At 44.8% G+C, this 19,016-nt stretch overlaps 1 protein-coding gene across 1 annotated transcript in view; it reads left to right on the top strand.

Moving 5' to 3' along the window:
* Positions 1 to 19,016, top strand: part of ASTN2 (astrotactin 2) — a 945,680-nt gene that overhangs the window by 410,167 nt on the left and 516,497 nt on the right. Inside the window, exon 6 of the mRNA XM_040442406.1 lies at positions 17,498 to 17,665. Within this exon, the coding sequence (XP_040298340.1) occupies positions 17,498 to 17,665 (168 nt within the window). The remainder of the gene's footprint in view (positions 1 to 17,497; positions 17,666 to 19,016) is intronic.

Genomic DNA, 19,016 nt, shown 5'->3' with positions numbered 1-19,016 from the left:
AGAGGTCTACACCTCCCATAAATTTTTTGTAGTCGGTCACACAGAACGGTTTGTATTTGTCAGCAGTAGCCCCCCTCTCCCTAACTGCTACTGTGGTGTCTGCGTGCACGGTGGTCAGCATGTAGACATCCTTCCTGTCCTTCCATTTCATATCAAGCAGCTGGTCACTTGCAAGGGTGAAGGATGCTCCTTTCTCCAAACACTTGGACACCAGCGGTTGTGTGTATCCCACTATATTTTTGCAGACTGTCCCACAAGTCCCTGTGTTTGCAGCATGGAGGGATTTAAAAAGGGGTATACTGCTATAAAAATTATCCGTGTACACGTTGTACCCTTTGTGTAAGAATGGCACCAATAAAGCCCACACAATTTTTCCCAATTTCCGAATATTTTTGGGGCAGCCTGGGGGGTTAAGTTGGGAGTCTCTGCCCTCATATACATACAGACTGCAGGTATAGCCGGTTGTGCTCTCGCCAACCTTATATAATTTTACCCCATATCTGGCACGCTTGGAGGGAATAAACCGACAGAAGTAAAGGCAGCCTTTAAAACTAAAAAGGGATTCATCAACGGATAGATTTTTATCAGGGGTATATCATTTTATAAATAAATACCTATAAAGGGAAATAAGGGATCTCAATTTATTTAGGCGGTCGTAGGCTGGATCAGTTCTGGGGGACTTGGGAATTGTCTGAAAAATGCATATACCGCATTAGGGCTTCATGGCGGTTTTGGAATATAACTGCTGCAAACACAGGGGTTGAGTGGACAGTACTCGCATCCCAATACGATCGGACAGATGGCTTTTTTACAATGCCCATGTCAAGGGTAAGCCCCCCAAATGTTTTACTTCTAGGGACACTTGTGGGGGTCCACCGTCTTATATAAATAGACATGGGCTTTTGTACAGAAAACTGTGTGGCGCACAGATTAGTTGCTTGCACAATTAATTCCAGGACTTTATCGTCTACAAATACATGAAAAAAATCATAAGGGGTAAAACGGTGACATCCACATTAATTTGGGGAGTGTATAAAAATTGGGGTACTTGGGAGGGGGCAAAATGAAGTAGCGGGAACCCACATAGTAGAAGGGACGGGACCGCTGGGTGGAGAATGAGATGAGGTGGCGATGTCTACCACCATAGGGCTATGGGGTCTGGGGATGGAGGCGGAACTAGATCCCCTGCTATCAGAAAATATTTCTGCCTCTGCAGCAGTGTCAGATTCAGAGTTGTCAGAGCATAGAAATTCATATGCCTGTTTTGTACTAAATAATCTTTGAGCCATTTTTTATTTAATAAAAAGCTCAGAAAGAAAAAAAATATATATATATCCCACCTTAAAAATTATTAATTTTAAATTAATGAAAATAACTGAGCGTCTCTAATAGACGCCTAATGATGGACACCCACTGACCGCCAGTAACAGACGGACACATGGTCCCTAATGAAAATAACTGACCATCCTAATGACGGACGCCTAATGACGTACACTCACTGACCGCCAGATACGGACAGTTTATAAATAGATTTTTTTTTTTTCACAGTATCGGACAAGTTGCACAGCCAGGACAGAAGTCTGATCTCTTTCTCTCCTTACAGAACAACTGCAGGGGAGAGAGAAACTGTCACGGTCCCACCCGTGACAGGGACTAGAAGATCGAGGAGACTGGCTGCACGTGATTGACAGCCTCTTTAGTTTCACTTTCCGTGTTGTTGCTGGGGATGACCACACCTCTGGTCTCAGGTGTAGCTTAAGTGGTCATTCCTCCTCCTCTATGTAGTCTGGTCTCACCCATCATGCTATGCGGTTGATAACTCCTTGTTTGTGGAAGTCCTGGTGTTGGTTCTCTCTGAGTTTCTGCTCGTCCGCATACTTCTGGAAGTTAAGTGTATCATCTTTATTGTTTGTTGTTTTCCCCTACCTCCTGATATTCGGCCTGAGGGGATCTCCTATTCCTTCATCTGGGAAGGAATAGGCCATCCGTGTCCTGACACTATCTGCTAGGTCCTGTTAGGGGGAGATTGGGCTTAGGTTCCTGCGTATGAACATCCCTACAATCAAGATCTGTTCATACTGATAGCAGTCAGGGCTCGGCATAGGGACTCAGTAGGTGTGACCATTTCCCTTTCCCTAGGTTCCAGGCCTAATACCTTTTCCCTTCCTTTCTGTGTTCAGTGTGGAGTGTATTTACCACACTGCACCGTGACATTATCATCCGCCGCAAACCATCATTTTTGTCTGTGTCTCTCCGTAGTCAATTCTGTCAGGGATTTTCTGAGAGGCTAAGGGACGTCTTGGCCTTTCAATAAAATTCAGAGTCACTGGAAGCGGCTATGTCTCTTGCCTTATGTATGGATAGACACCTGAGAGAGAGATCAAAGGTCCCTCACTCTCAGGACGAACTATCGTATAACGCGGCGGCTTCCTCTGACACCTTGGGAGGAGAGACTCCTGAGTTTATGCTTGGTGACGAACCTATGCAGCTGGGGGGAGCTGCCCCTTTGCCTGCTTGCAAGAGTTCTAGTCATAAGAAGGGAATATGTGTTTTCTGTGGAAAAAGGGGACATTTTGTTAATGTTTGTCCTTATGTTCTGCGTCAAGGTGAAAACAAGAAGAAAACGTTTTCCCATCTCACTCTTGGTGGTGTGGGTGGGGAGTCAGAAAACTTACTTTTGCCATTTACTAGTAGTACCGATTTCTCCAGTCTGCCGAGGTGTCGCTAGAGTCCAAAACTGTGGGAATTGAGGTGTTTATTGACAGTGGGGCAGGGATTAACCTAGTTGACGGTCAGTTCTAGTGATGAGCGGCATAGGCAATATTTGTTTTTGTGATATTTCGCAAATTTTACGCATTCTAGAATTCGTGATCTCCAGTCATTATTTTCGCGATTGCGCAAATCGGCACTAATTATGCACAAATTTTTTGCACAATACTTGCAACTTCACATTTTATCAGGTATTAGTAGATATTACTGATTGTGCACTAAGTATTGATGTGACATCACAACAATCACAACACTATGTCTGTAACATGTATGTATGGACAGCAGAGAAACATTCCTATCACACTACCTAACACCCTGCACTGGTACCTACAGCTACACTATATCGCTATCTAACCTACACTGACTATCTCCCACTAACTATCTGTATTATAAATATGAGCTAACTAACTATGTAATATAATTTGATATGGAATAGGATCCAGATGAAAGCACAGAGCACAGTAATGTCACTGCTCTCTCTCTCAGAACTGCACAAAAAAAAATAAACTGCAGAAAATGGCTGCTGGGGAGTTACTTATATACTAAGGGGGTAGGCAACTTTCCTATTGGTTGCTAGGGATGTTGCTAAGCTTTGACAAAGATATTGCAGCCTTCTCATTGGCCCACAGGCAATAAGGGAGGTTACTGATGAAAAAAAATCTAGAATATTTGCGATTACGAATATATAGCACTATATTCTACATCTTCGCAAATTCTCGAAGTGCTGATATTCGCAATAAAAATTCACAATTAGAATATTCGCAATCAACACTAGTCAGTTCGTCCGTATGCATGGGTTGACAGCAAGTGCATTCGAGAAAAATATTTTGGTGTTCGCAATAGACTCCGTACCACTTACTCAGAAATGTTTTTCACAGATGGTGCAGGACATCCGTTTAAGAGTGGGTGATTTTCATCAGAAATCCATTTCGTGTTTTGTGCTGGAGGGTCTGCCTGCTCCATTGGTTCTGGGTTTACCATGGTTGAGCAAAAATAATCCTACCATTGACTGGCAAGCAAGACAGATTCTCGATTGGAGTGATAATTGCATGGACATCTCTTTCTGTCTTGACCACTAACACTATTACCTTTTTCATTTCAGATTTTTCTGATGTATTTTCTGAGTCGTTGCCAGGGGTTACCCCCACATCAGGAATATGATTGTCCTATCAATCTTATTCCCGGAGCGAAGTTGCCCAAATCTAGGTTATATAACCTCTCTGAACCCGACAGAGCGGCCATGCGAGAGTATATTGCCGAGAGTTTGCCTAAGAGATATATTAGACGTTCCAAGTCCCCACTGGCAGCAGGGTTTTTCTTCGTAAAGAAGAAAGACGGAACCCTTAGGCCCTGCCTGGACTTCCGTGAGCTCTATCGTATTAGGGTCCGTGATCCGTACCCCCTTCCTTTGATTCCTTGTTTAATCAGATTGTTGGACCTTAGGGGGGCATATAATCTGGTCAGGATCAGGGAAGGGGATGAATGGAAGACGGCGTTTAATACCCCAGAGGGTCATTTTGAGAGTCTTGTCATACCGTTTGGATTAACTAATGCTCCCGCGGTTTTTCAGCCTTTTGTTAATGATATTTTTCATCTTCTGGTGGGGAGGTTTGTGGTTGTGTATCTGGATGACATACTCATTTATTCTCCAGATATGGAGAAGCATCAGAATCACGTGAGACAGGTGTTTCAGATCCTAAGAGAGAATAAATTGTATGCTAAGATGGAGAAGTGTGTATTTGCAGTTAAGGAAGTGCAATTCCTGGGTTACCTACTCTCATCTTCAGGTTTTCGTATGGATCCAGAGAAGGTCCATGCTGTGTTGGACTGGGATTGACACGAAAATCTGAAAGCGCTTATGCGATTTTTGGAATTCACCAACCACGAGCGTAAATTTTTATTTTAACTACTCGACTGTGGTCAAACTTTTGACGGACATGACTAAGCAAGGTTCAGATATCTCAGTCTGGTCTGATGCGGCATTACAAGCCTTTTCTGCGGTGAAGGAGTGTTTTGCTTATGCTCCTATAATGGTGCAACCTGATGTGTCACAACCATTCATTGTTGAAGTTGACGCATCCAAGGTAGGGGTAGGAGCAGTTTTGTCGCAGGGTCCTTCACCTAGTAAATGGCGCCCATGTGCTTTCTTTTCTAAGAAACTCTCGGCTGCAGAGAGGAATTATGATGTGGGTAATAGAAAGTTGCTGGCCATTAAGTTAGCTTTTGAGGAGTGGCTTCATTTGTTGGAAGGAGCAATTCATCCTATTACTGTGCTTACTGATCACAATTATCTGGCGTACCTGGAGTCAGCTAAATGACTGAACCCAAGGCAGGCCAGATGGTCGTTGTTTTCAACCAGATTTAATTTCATTGTCACCTATCGTCCTGGGGTTAAGAACATCAAGGCTGATGTTTTGTCACGTAGCTTCCCTGGGGAGGGGTGATTCGGAAGAACCTGGTCCAATATTGTCTGAAGGTGTAGTTATAACCGCCCTATATCCTGACCTTAAGGCAGAGGTGTTGGATGCCCAGGTAGATGCATCGGATTCTTGCCCTCTGGGGAAGTTGTTTGTTCCTTCTGAATTATGTCACAAGGTGTTTGAGGAACATCACTGTACGGTCCCCACAGGACACCGTGGGAGCAGATCCACTGTCTATCTCATCTCTGGTAGATTATGGTGGCCCGGGTTGCGTAAGAGTGTTGAGGACTATGTGGCTGCTTGTAGTATTTGTGCACGTGCTAAGGTGACACATACTTGGCCTTCCGGATCTTTACTTCCATTGCCCATCCCGTCCAGACTTTGGACTCATTTGTCCATGGATTTTATCACAGATTTGCTTAATTCTTCAGGAAAAACTGATTTTGGTGGTTGTTTATCACTTTAGTAAGATGGTGCACTTTATAGCATTGCCAGGTCTACCTAATGCTAAAACTCTTGCACAAGTGTTTGTCGATAACATCGTGAAATTACATGGTATTCCTTCTGATGTGGTGTCTGATAGGGGGACTCACTTTGTTCCCAAATTCTGGAAGACATTCGGTACTTGTCTGGGGGTACAATTGTCATTCTCTTCGGCCTTTCATCCTCAGTCAAACGGACAGACTGAACGCACTAACCAGAATCTGGAGACTTATTTGAGATATTTTGTCTCGGAGAAACAGGACGAGTGGTCTTCATATTTGTCTTTAGCCGAATTTGCCATAAATAACCATAGACAGCTGTCCACTGATAAGTCGCCGTTTTTTGGGGCATGTGGGTTCCACCCGCAATTTGGCACATTTTCTGGTATGGAGACTTCTTGTATACCAGAAGAGGAACGATTTTCCTCTTCTTTGTCATCTATTTGGCGGAAGATTCAAAATATAAAAAAAAGGGCAATAAGTATAAACGTATGGCTGACAAGAGATGTATGAATGGTCAGGATCTGAGAGTGGGTGATTCTGTGTGGCTGTCCACAAGAAACATTAAGTTAAAAGTACCCTCTTGGAAGTTGGGTCAAAGGTTTATTGGTTCATATAAAATCACTGCCATGTTAACCCGGTTGAACTCCCTCAGGCTTTGAAGATTCATAATGTGTTCCATAAGTTGTTGTTGAAGAGATATGTTGAATCTCTTGAACCGTCCTCCTTGCCTTCCGCGCCTGTCATGGTGGACGGTAATCTAGAATTTCAAATAGCCAGGATAGTGGACTCCTGAATTCTCCGTAGATCCCTCCAGTATCTCGTTCACTGGAAGGGTAACGGACCAGAGGAGAGGATGTGGGTTCTAGCAGCCGACGTTATTGCTAATCGTCTTGTGAAAGCTTTTCAGAGGGCTCATCCGGATAAAGTCGGCCCTGGGTGTCCGGAGGCCCCCCATAGAAGGGGGGGGGGGTACTGTCTCGGTCCCGCCATTTGACAGGGACTAGAAGATCGAGGAGACTGGCTGCACGTGATTGACAGCCTCTTTAGTTTCACTTTCCGTGTTGTTGCTGGGGATGACCACACCTCTGGTCTCAGGTGTAGCCTAAGTGGTCATTCCTCCTCCTCTATTTAGTCTGGTCTCACCCATCATGCTATGCGGTTGATAACTCCTTGTTTGTGGAAGTCCTGGTGTTGGTTCTCTCTGAGTTTCTGCTTGTCTGCGTACTTCTGATATTCAGCATGAGGGTATCTATTTACCACACTGCGCCATGACAGAAACACAGCCTATGTCCTGATAGGTTTATCATGGAGACCACATGATCAGGGACCATTACTATTGATCCATGATGGTAACTGTGTTGAAGCAGAACTTCAGCACAATAACCAGTGCGCATGTCTGCACCATTCTTTTTTCTTATGTGTGTGGGGGGGGGGGGGGGGGTGCTGGAGCTTTATTAAGTTGTTTGGGGGCCATGTTGCCCTGATCGGGACATAACTAGAGAGAGAAACTTTGCAGGGGCGGCGGCGGCCGGGTTATAGTGTGTGCATCTTTCTTGAGGGCAGCAGGGGTGAGGATTGGGACCCAGCTTTCCCTCATGGGGAAGCTGGGGGACCCGATCCTAGCACCAGCGAGTTTACTGCCGGCATCTCTGCTGCGGGCATTTTCGGTACACTGTATCACGGTGATCATGTGATCCGAGACCGCTTGTCACGGTCTCTGATCACTGCCCCGAGCCCTCAGCTACCTCCGATTTAAGCGCTAACTTGGTCTGAAGTGCCTCCGTAAAAAGGCGGCGCTCCAGCCCAAGGCCCCTTCGTGGCGCCTTAAAACGTATGGGTGGTCACTAAGGGGTTAAAAACCCTGCCCCATGTCCTGCTAAGCAACGCCCTGACGTGGTTAGGTCACGCCTCCTCCCACTTCGCAGTCGACGGGGATTGAAAAAATGAAGGTAAAAATCAACTTCTGTCAGCTGCAGGGGTGGGAGGGAGGGTGACTTTCTTCCTGCAGCTCACGCTCAGACTACAGGTAACAGCACTCTGCTAGTCAATTGCACAAAGATATAAGCAAACACTGAAAAAATAAATGCTTGGTGGCCATACTTACTGCAAATGCAGCTAGAAGCTCTTTGCGCATATAATTGATCAAAAATATTTCAGGCCCATCTACCAGACGACAAGGTGGCTTCCAATCAGATGGGGCCTACTCTAACATGCCTCTCCTGGGCTTACAGCCTACAATCTGGGCAAAGTAGCACCCAGCTGTATCCTACACATGCCTCTCTCAGGCTGTGAGACTGCAATATGGGCAAAGTAGAATACAGCTGTACAATCTATCTAATTAAAAGCACATTTTAAATGGGCTGGTGGTGCACGGTTCAAACTCACCACCAGGGGGCGCCACCCCCCACACCCCCCACAGTGGCAGTGACAATAGGGAAGAAAAACAAATGAACCAGCACCTCCATGATAAGTAAATATGAGAACACAGGTGCACGCTACCTTGGCTGAAACACTACTAATCCAATTGTGTTTCAGCCAAGGTAGCGTGCACCTGCGTTCTCATATTAACTTATTATGGAGGTGCTGGTTCGTTTGTTTTTCTTCCCTATTGTCACTGCCACTGGGGGGGGGGGGGGGGGTGGCGCCCCCTGGTGGTGAGTTTGAACCGTGCACCACCAGCCCATTTACCATGTGCTTTTAATTAGATAGGTTGTACATCCGTATTCTACTTTGCCCATATTGCAATCTCACAGCCTGAGAGAGGCATGTGTAGGATACAGCTGGGTGCTACTTTGCCCTGATTGAAGGCTGTAAGCCCAGGAGAGGCATGTTAGAGTAGGCCCCATATGATTGGAAGCCACCTTGTCGTCTGGTAGATGGGCCTGAAATATTTTTGATCAATTATATGCGCAAAGAGCTTCTAGCTGCATTTGCAGTAAGTATGGCCACCAAGCATTAATTTTTTCAGTGTTTGCTTATATCTTTGTGCAATTGACTAGCAGAGTGCTGTTACCTGCAGTTCTACTAATCCAATTGTGTTTCAGCCAAGGTAGCGTGCACCTGCGTTCTCATATTTACTTATTATGGAGGTGCTGGTTCGTTTGTTTTTCTTCCCTCAGCACAGTGCTGCTGTCTGAGAGTGAGCTGTTTGAAAAGGACATCCCTGTGTCCGTCCAGGCCCTGCGCTGGACTGTGCGGCTTAAAACTGGACCTCTGACCATACTAGGGGCAGGATGCTGTGGAGGTCACAGTTAAGGGGATGGTCCGCTTTGGAGGTCAGTGTTAAGGGGCAGATTGCTGAAGAGGCCACTATTAAGGGGGCAGGGTGTTGTGGAAATCACAGTTAAGGAGATGGGGTACTGTGGAGGTCACTAATAAAGGGGCGACAGCTGTGCAGATCACTGTTAAAGGAGCATACCACTGGGGAGGTCACTGTTAAGGGGGGGAATGCTGTAGAGGTCACTGTTAAAGGTGATGGTGCTGTGGAGGTCTCTGTTAAGGGGGAAGGGAACAGTGGAGGTCACAGTTAAAGGGACGGTCCACTATGGAGGTCAGTGTTAAGGGGTGGGTTGCTGTAGAGGTCACTGTTAAAGGGACGGGGTGTTGAGGTCACATTTTAAGGGAAAAGAGCTCTGTGGAGGTCACTGTTAAAGGGGCGGGTTATTGTGGAAATTACTGTTAATGAGAGGGGATACTGTGGAGGTCACTAATAAAGGGACAGCCACTGTGGAGGTCACTGTTAAAGGGGAGGGCACTGTGGATGTTACTGTTAAGGGGGAAGACCGCTGTGGAGGTCACTGTTAAAGGGGAGGGAACCTTGGAGGTCACTGTTAAGGGAGGAGGGAACTGTGGAAGCCACTATAAATGGGGCAGCAGGGTACTGTGAGGTCACTGTTAAGACAGTGGGGTACTGTGAGGTCACTGTTAAGGAAGGGGGGTACATTGGTGGTCACTGTTAAGGGAGCGGGATACTGTGACAGTCACTGTTAAAGGGGCAGTTGCTGTGGAGGTCTCTGTTAAGGGGCCGGGAATTGTGGAGGTCAGTTAAGCAGACTGTAACCTATGGTCAGTGTTAAGGGGTGGGTGCTGTAGAGGTCACTGTTAAGGGGCAGGCCCCTGTAGTGGTCACTGTCAAGGGGGTGGGGTGCTGTGGAACACTGTTAAAGGGGCAGGCTGCTGTGAAGGTCAAAGTTAAGGGGGTGGGCTGCTGTGGAGGTCCCATTTTAAAGAGACGTGGCACTGTGGAGGGGTCAGTGTTAAGGTGTGCTGTAGATGTTACTATTATAGTGGATACTGTCGATAACTTTTAAAGACAAACACAAACATTAAAATGAAATACATGAAATTTACCCATGCAAAGCCAGATCTTTCTGCTCATATATGTGTGTGTGTGTGTGTGTGTGTGTATGTGTATATATATATATATATATATACAAAAAAAATTGAAAATACAACAATAGTCAAGATATTAGTTTATTTTGATCAATTAACAAAATGCAAAGTGAAAAAACAGAAATCTAAATCAAATCAGTATTTGGTGTGACCACCCTTTACCTTCAAAACAGCTTCAATTCTTCTAGGTACAGTTGCACACAATTTATGAAGAAACTTGGCACAGTACTGCCTATAACTTTTGCACAGTACCGTATAGCGTATAAATAAAACACCTTAAGGCTGAGTTCATATCACTGTTTACTCCGTATACCACCGCACACTGCCGGATCTCCATTCACTGTAATGGGATTTGAAGGTGATCCGACAGCTTTTCGGCATATATGCTGGCTTTCGGCTGTACAAAAAATGGTTTGTGTAGTCTTTTTTTTGTCCAGCTGAAACAGAAAAAAATGCAAGCATTGTTTTGAGCATCAGTTATGATCAGTTTGTGTCACTGCTGTCAGAGATGAGTTTTTTTGACGGGAGAAAAAGTCCCAGTGACACAAACTGATGCAAACAGACAGATCAGTTATTGTCACGGCCGAGGATGGGGAAAACCCTCAGCCGTGCGATGCTCAGAAATGTCCAGTCGCTACTCGGCCAGGGCAACAGCATAAGGGAGCAGGTCACCTCCTATTGCGTCCCTAGCACTGACCCTGTCTCCTGTCCGCATGAGCCGACCCTGATGGTGGGAGGACTCATACACTGGAACCTAATAGTCCCTGGAAGCCCTCAGGACGGCCCTGAACTAGGAGGAGGGTAAGACTACCTATTCCTCCTAGGCACGGAGGAACAGGGGTCTCACTGGCCAAGCAGCAGGGAGAAGGGGAACAAGAACAGCCTATGAATATGACAGGTGAACCTAACTGTTCCACACTAACCTGCCACAGCCTTGCTGACTGGAACCTGTGCTCAGGAACGCTGTCCACACAAACATAGACAAACAGCACACACATAAGCACACAGAGGAACCAGGACATTCATAGCTGAAATAACAACCAAAAGCATAGGACATAAACTAAACATCAGGGATAAGGATTTTATGACCGGAAGGGTGGCCCTTACTGGAAGGATGGTAACCAGCAGGAGGATGTCTCCAGCAGCATGGCTGAAGCACCCTCTGACTACTGCCTTCCACTGAGGCTTTATAGGGCCAAGTAGCCACACCCCACAGTCAGACACACCCAGTGCACACACATACTAGGAAGGAGGTTAACCCTTCCAACACCAGGGAAGGGAAAACACCACTTAAAGAGGAAGTGCACACAATAACATAAAACCAAGTGCACACATACACACCTCACATGAAACCGCATGCACAACATAGCAAGCTGCAATGACACAGCTCAGACTGCTATGCTGCCACATACATACTGTTGCCAGCGGCAACCACAGGTGAGGCAAATACCACAGCCCTCACCTGTGATTGACAACCAAGCTAAACCGCTGACAACCGCATGCGGTTCAGGAGTCACGGTCATAGCCATGGCCGTGACAGTTATTTGTAGTGCAAACTGATGCTCAAAATAACTGATCCGTTTTTTCTTTTCTTCTTCTGATGGATCAGAAGAACGAAAAGCTAAACCATCATGTGAACTCAGCCTACAATGTATGTGCACATTTATACAGTCCTGCTCAAAAGTTTAAGAACACTTGAGAAATGGCAAAAAATCATATTTAGCATGGCTGGATCCTAACAAGGTTCTAAGTAGAGCTTCAACATGCAACAAGAAGAAATGGGAGTGAGACTAAACATTTTTTGAGCATTCAATTTAATGAAAACAACGAATAAACTGAAACAGGCTGTTTTTCAGCTGATCAAAAGTTTAGGACCACACCTGCAAAAAAAAACTAAACCCCCCCAAAACAGAAAACCAACTTCCAAACATGAACTCAGTAATGAGTAGCTCCGCCGTTATGGTTTATCACTTCAAAAATTCGTTTCGGCATGCTTGATGCAAGCGTTTCCATGAGGTGAGTGGGAACATTTCTCCAAGTGGTGAAGACGGCCGCACGAAGGCCATCTACTGTCTGGAACTGTTGTCCATTTTTGTAAACTTCCCTTGCCATCCATCCACAAAGGTTCTCAATTGGATTTAGATCAGCGGAACACGCAGGAGGGGCCAAAAGAGTGAGGTTATTCTCCTGGAAGAAGTCCCTTTTCCTGCGGGCATTGTGTACTGTAGCGTTGTCCTGTTGAAAAACCCAGTCGTTACCACAGAGACGAGGGCCCTCAGTCATGAGGAATGCTCTCTGCAACATCTGGACATAGCCAGCAGCCATTTGACGCCCCTGCACTTCCTGAAGCTCCATTGTTCCACTGAAGGAAAAAGCACCCCAGACCATTATGGCGCCCCCTCCACTGTGGCGCATAGAAAACATCTTAGGTGGGATCTGCTTGTCATGCCAGTAACGCTGGAAACCATCAGGACCATCAAGGTTAAATTTTTTCTCATCAGAGAATAAAACTTTCTTCCACCTTGAATATCCCATGTTTGGTGTTCTCTTGCAAAGTCCAAACGAGCAGTTCTGTGGTGTTCAAGGAGACAAGGTCTTTGAAGACGTTTTTAGTTTTTGAAGCCCTTCAGTCTCAGATGCCGTCTGATGGTTATGGGGCTGCAATCAGCACCAGTAAGGGCCTTAATTTGGGTCGAGGATCGTCCAGTGTCTTGACGGACAGCCAATTGGATCCTCCGTCTCAGTGCTGGTGAAATTTTTTGGGGTCTTCGCTTGACTTGACTAAGAAATTCCAAATGACTGTCTTACTGTGTCCCACCTCAGCAGCGATGGCGCGCTGTGAGAGACCCTGCTTATGCAGTTCAACAACCCGACCACGTTCAAAAAGGGAGAGTTTTTTTGCCTTTGCCATCACAACGTGTGATTACCTGACAGAAAATGACAATGAATCCACATCTTTGCACAGATCTGGCCTTTTAAAGGCATGTGGTCCTAAACTTTTGATCAGCTGAAAAACAGCCTGTTTCAGTTTATTAGTTGTTTTCATTAAATTGAATGCTAAAAAAATGTTTTGTCTCACTCCCATTTCTTTTTGTTGCATGTTGAAGCTCTACTTGGAACCTTGCTAAGATCCAGCCATGCTAAATATGATTTTTTTTTGCCATTTTTCAAGTGGTCTTAAACTTTTCATCAGGACTGTACATCTTCATGGCATTTTGCTATTAAAGTGTACCTAAACCTTTCCATATTTTCATTAAACTTTATTGTAAAGGCCGTAAAGTTTTTTTCTTAATATACACTGCTCAAAAAAATAAAGGGAACACAAAAATAACACATCCTAGATATGAGTTAATTAAATATTCTTCTGAAATACTTTGTTATTTACATAGTTGAATGTGCTGACAACAAAATCACACAAAAAAAAAATGGAAATCAAATTTTTCAACCCATGGAGGTCTGGATTTGGAGTCACACTCAAAATTTAAGTGGAAAAACACACTACAGGCTGATCCAACTTTGATGTAATGTCCTTAAAACAAGTCAAAATGAGTCTCAGTAGTGTGTGTGGCCTCCATGTGCCTGTATGACCTCCCTACAACGCCTGTGCATGCTCCTGATGAGGTGGCGGACGGTCTCCTGAGGGATCTCCTCCCAGACCTGGACTAAAGCATCTGCCAACTCCTGGACAGTCTGTGGTGCAATGTGACGTTGGTGGATAGAGCGAGACATGATGTCCCAGATGTGCTCAATTGGATTCAGGTCTGGGGAACGGACGGGCCAGTCCATAGCATCAATGCCTTCATCTTGCAGGAACTGCTGACACACTCCAGCCACATGAGGTCTAGCATTGTCTTGCATTAGGAGGAACCCAGGGCCAACCGCACCAGCATGTGGTCTCACAAGGGGTCTGAGGATCTCATCTCGGTACCTAATGGCAGTCAGGCTACCTCTGGCGAGCACATGGAGGGCTATGCGGCCCTCCAAAGAAATGCCACCCCACACCATTACTGACCCAATGCCAAACCGGTCATGCTGGAGCATTTTGCAGGCAACAGAACGTTCTGCACGGAGTCTCCAGACTCTGTCACGTCTGTCACATGTGCTCAGTGTGAACCTGCTTTCATCTGTGAAGAGCACAGGGCGCCAGTGGCAAATTTTCCAATCTTGTTGTTCTCTGGCAAATGCCAAACGTCCTGCACGGTTTTGGGATGTAAGCACAACCCCCACCTGTGGACGTCGGGCCCTCATATCACCCTCATGGAGTCTGTTTCTGACCGTTTGAGCAGACACATGCACATTTGTGGCCTGCTGGAGGTCATTTTGCTCTGGCAGTGCTCCTCCTGTACAAAAGGCGGAGGTAGCGGTCCTGCTGCTGGGTTGTTGCCCTCCTACGGCCTCCGCCACGTCTCCTGATGTACTGGCCTGTCTCCTGGTAGCGCCTCCATGCTCTGGACACTACGCTGACAGACACAGCAAACCTTCTTGCCACAGCTCGCGTTGATGTGCTATCCTGGATAAGCTGCACTACCTGAGCCACTTGTGTGGGTTGTAGACTCCGTCTCATGCTACCACTAGAGTGAAAGCACCGCCAGCATTCAAAAGTGACCAAAACATCAGCCAGGAAGCATAGGAACTGAGAAGTGGTCTGTGGTCACCACCTGCAGAACCACTCCTTTATTGGGGGTGTCTTGCTAATTGCCTATAATTTCCACCTGTTGTCTATCCCATTTGCACAACAGCAGTGAAATTGATTGTCACTCAGTGTTGCTTCCTAAGTGGACAGTTTGATTTCACAGAAGTGTGATTGACTTGGAGTTACATTGTGTTGTTTAAGTGTTCCCTTTATTTTTTTGAGCAGTGTATATATTTTTTACATTTTACCAGTGAAATAGGCACCTGAAGTTCAGGTACCTATTGCACTTTAGAATCTGTATTCCCAAATAGTGCAGTGCATAGGAGTACGGTCTCCCTTGCCGCCATTTTGAGCACTGTACAGGCTGGAACATCGCTGCTCCTGCCTGTACCAGCGCTGGCTCTCCTAAAGCCTAATACAGATGAGCTATGTCAGGCTTTAGCAGAGCGGGCACTGGCAGAGGAATGATGTCTTATATTAACTTTTGCCCTGCAATCATTCGCTCCATTCTAATACCTGCACAGGCTATTAACAGAGAGGAGCGAGCAGGAGCTCATATAAGACATCACTTCTCTTCCTCTACCTGCTTTGCTAAAACCTGACATAGCCCATCTATATCAGGCTTTAGGGGAGCAGTACTACGGATTCTAAAGTGCAATAAGCACCTGAATTTCATGATGCTGCCACCAGTATGTTTCACTGTAGGGATGGTATTGGGCAGGATTCTCCAGACATGACATTTAAAAAAGTTCAATCTTGCTTTCTTTAGACCAGAGAACCTTTTTTCTCAGTGTGAGAGTCGTTTAGGTGCTTTTTTTGCATGTATTTTTACTGAGGGGAGGCATTTTTTTTGTCACTCTGCCATAAAGCACAGATATCTGGAGTGTTGCAGTGATAGTTGACTTTCTGGACATTTCTCTCATCTGCACACATGATCTTTGGAGCTCAAGGAGCGACCATTGAGTTCCTGGTCACCTTCTCCCCTATTAACTTAGTTTTATGGGGCAGCCAGCTCTAGGAAGAGTGCTGGTCAGTCTAAATGTCTTCCATTTTAGAATTATGGAGGCCAACATGCTCTTCAATGCACCAGAAATACTTTTACACCCTTCTCTAGATCTGTGCCTCCACACAATAATGTCTGAGCTCTACAAGCAGTTCTTTCCTCCCCATGGCTTGGCTTTTGCTATAATGTGCATTGTCAGTCATGAGACCTTATAAAGACAGGGATGTTTATTTCCAAATCATGTCCAATGAACTGAATTTGCTACAGGTGGACCCCAGTCAAGTAGTAGAAACATCTCAAAGATGATCAAGAGAAATGAGAGACCCCCAGAGCTAAATTTCAAGTGTCATAGAAAAGGGTCTGAATACTTATGTCCGTGCAAAATTTTAGTTTTTTTTCCTTTTTTAATTAGAAATTTCTAAAATGATGTTTGCAATTTCTCATTATGGGGTATTTAGTTAAATTTTAGCACAAAGGTGCAACATAACAAAATGTAAAAAAAAAAAATGAAAGGGTTTGAAGATTTTCTGAATGCATTGTATATTCATTATATTCACATTTGTCTCATCAGGGGTGAACCTAGACTTTGTGCCATTCATTAAAAGATCTGCGGAGCTTTACCCTGATAGATATTAGATAAAGCTGTGGCAGAAGCTGCTAAAGAGGACTTCTATCTGAGGATAGGTCATCAATATCCAAATCTCAAACAATCCCTTTATGGAAATATTCAAGATAACTAGGGCTGCAGTATCAGCTAGTATACTATGGAATCTAAAGTTATTACAAATTCAATTCTGTCTTCTGGGTATAAACAGATATAAACGGATTTCCCTTGTCACTGTATATGTGATGACTGTTAGATCATGGGGGTCCGACAGTTGGAAACCCTCTCCAACTAGCAGAATAGGGGTTCTGTGTATATTTGAATAGAGTGGCAGTCCATCATGAATGGTGTCAGTCTCATAACACTGAATGCAGCACCTTTAAATTGGGGATGTGGGGCCCTCTTTATGGTGATTAGTAGGGGGTCTTACATTTAAATAAAATGACTTAAAAAAGATACAAAACAACCTGCAAACATAATATATGGACTAAGCCCTCACTCTAATAATATCTGAGACTCTTAGCGAATATATTTTGATCAAAACACATCTGTGCCCACTTACCCAGCTCCACGGTGGTCTCAGTCAGGCAGGCCCTACTCTAACCCTACCTATGCCGTATGGGCATCTATATTCAGGAGAGCAGACCCTGCACATGTAGTGTGTTGCTCCTCGTTACCTCTGTGTACACAAAACAACCAATGAGAGTAGTATCACACACCGCTATATATACCACCTTAATCAAGGTCGCCTATTAGATAGGTGGGGCAAGAGTGTACATGAATGCTACACCCAGAATAGAAGCGCATTCACACCTGAAGGTGCCACACACAAGACTAATAAAAAAAATCACGGAAAAAAGATACAAAACATCCTGCACGATATGATCAGTAAATATGCGGATGTGCATGGCTGCACTTATTATGTCAAGGGAAATAAAGCACTAAAACAATAGATGCAAACTCTAATAATAAAATCTGAGGCTCTCAGCCAATATATTTTGCCCACGTACCCGTACCACGGTGGTCTCAGTCAGGCAGGTCTTACAGTGAATAGGTGAAAATTGCTGATAACTCAAAAATTATTAATGTAATGGAACTTTTTTATCCCACCAGTTTCCTTGTCTTGGATAAAAAAAAGTGACTTCCTATGAAGGTTTTCAATCATTTTTGTTTTCACTGTTTTATCTGCAGGGAGCAGCTTTGTGATTGGTGAAGGAAGCTTTCTAGATGTTTCAAACTGGGTAAACCCTGCCCAACTGTTTCTCTACTATCAAGCAAATGCCAGTTCTCCATGGATGCGGGATCTCTGTGGTCAAAGAACAATAGATGCTTGTGAGCAGATTTGTGACCCAGAAACAGGTGAGTCCAGTTGGTTTGACCTCATAAGACTGATTATAAGACACTATCTACTAAGTCACCATACATGATCCTTAGGGCAAGTCTACACAGATATCACTGTACAGGCCCCAGGAGTAATAATGCAGCTATTTCCATTTGTGGTTGATACAGGTTCGTTATTCTATTGATGGTAAGCAGTAGCTATACTGTCATGTAATAATAGATGTAATAGTTGATATAAGATGGCCAGTGTGGCAAGGTGAAAATAAACTTGTATGGCATGTATATACACTGATATGAGACTACCATCATTTTATAGACAATCATCTTGGCTATCTCTTACATAAATTAGACTTGCAAGTATTTAGCATATAATTAGTTTTATAGATTCTTCATCCATGGTGATGGATCATGTGATGGACCATGTGATGAGCGTAGTGACGTCATCAAAGGTCCTATTCCTCACAGATGAAGACAGAAGAGATGCCGGCTGCGCGAACAAGTGGATTAAGGTGAGTTAAATTATTTTTTATTTGATTTTTTTAACCCCTCCAGCCCTATTTTAGTTAGCATTCTGTATTCAGAATGCTATTATTTTCCCTTATAACCATGTTATAAGGGAAAATAGTAATGACCGGGTCCCCATTCCGATCGTCTCGTAGCAACCGTGCGTGAAAATTGCACCGCATCCGCACTTGCTTGCGGATGCTTGCGATTTTCGCGCAGCCCCATTCACTTCTATGGCCCTGCATTGCGTGAAAAACGCACAAAATAGAGCATGCTGCGATTTTCACGCAACGCATAAGTGATGCGTGAAAATCACCGCTCATGTGAACAGCCCTATAGAAATGAATGGGTCCAGATTCAGTGCCGGTGCAATGTGTTCAACTCACGCATTGCACCCGCGCGGAAAACTCGCCCATGTGAAAGAGGCCTAACAATGCAGTTACATGACAAGTGTGGCGAAACCAACCTCGCCACTGGGTTTTGGAGGGGCCTGGCTACTAGCCTCTTGCCCCAGGATTATGGGCCCTCTCATCAGCCAGGCCTCATTTGTTCACAAAGGACTTGGACTAACTTGAACTCTCACCCCCACGAATTAGACCAGGGTTCAAGTTAGTCCATTACGTTTGGTAATTGTATTTTGTGGATTGCGTCTCAGACAATGCTCATTGTGTTAGTTAATTGCGTCTCAGACAATGCTCATTGTATTTTGTTTATTGCGTTACAGACAGAGGGAAGGGGATTTTGTGTACAATTGCTGGGGAGGTTTGAATACTGTAAATGCATGTGATTGGCTGTTTTTACAAAACCCTGTGGGTGGTGGCCTTGTTGGAAGATGTGTATAAAATGCTTGTGTGTTAGAATAAAG

This window comes from Bufo bufo, chromosome 8 (genome assembly GCF_905171765.1).
Source record: "Bufo bufo chromosome 8, aBufBuf1.1, whole genome shotgun sequence".
Lineage (NCBI taxonomy): Eukaryota > Metazoa > Chordata > Amphibia > Anura > Bufonidae > Bufo > Bufo bufo.
This window is presented reverse-complemented; position numbering and strand designations above follow the sequence as displayed.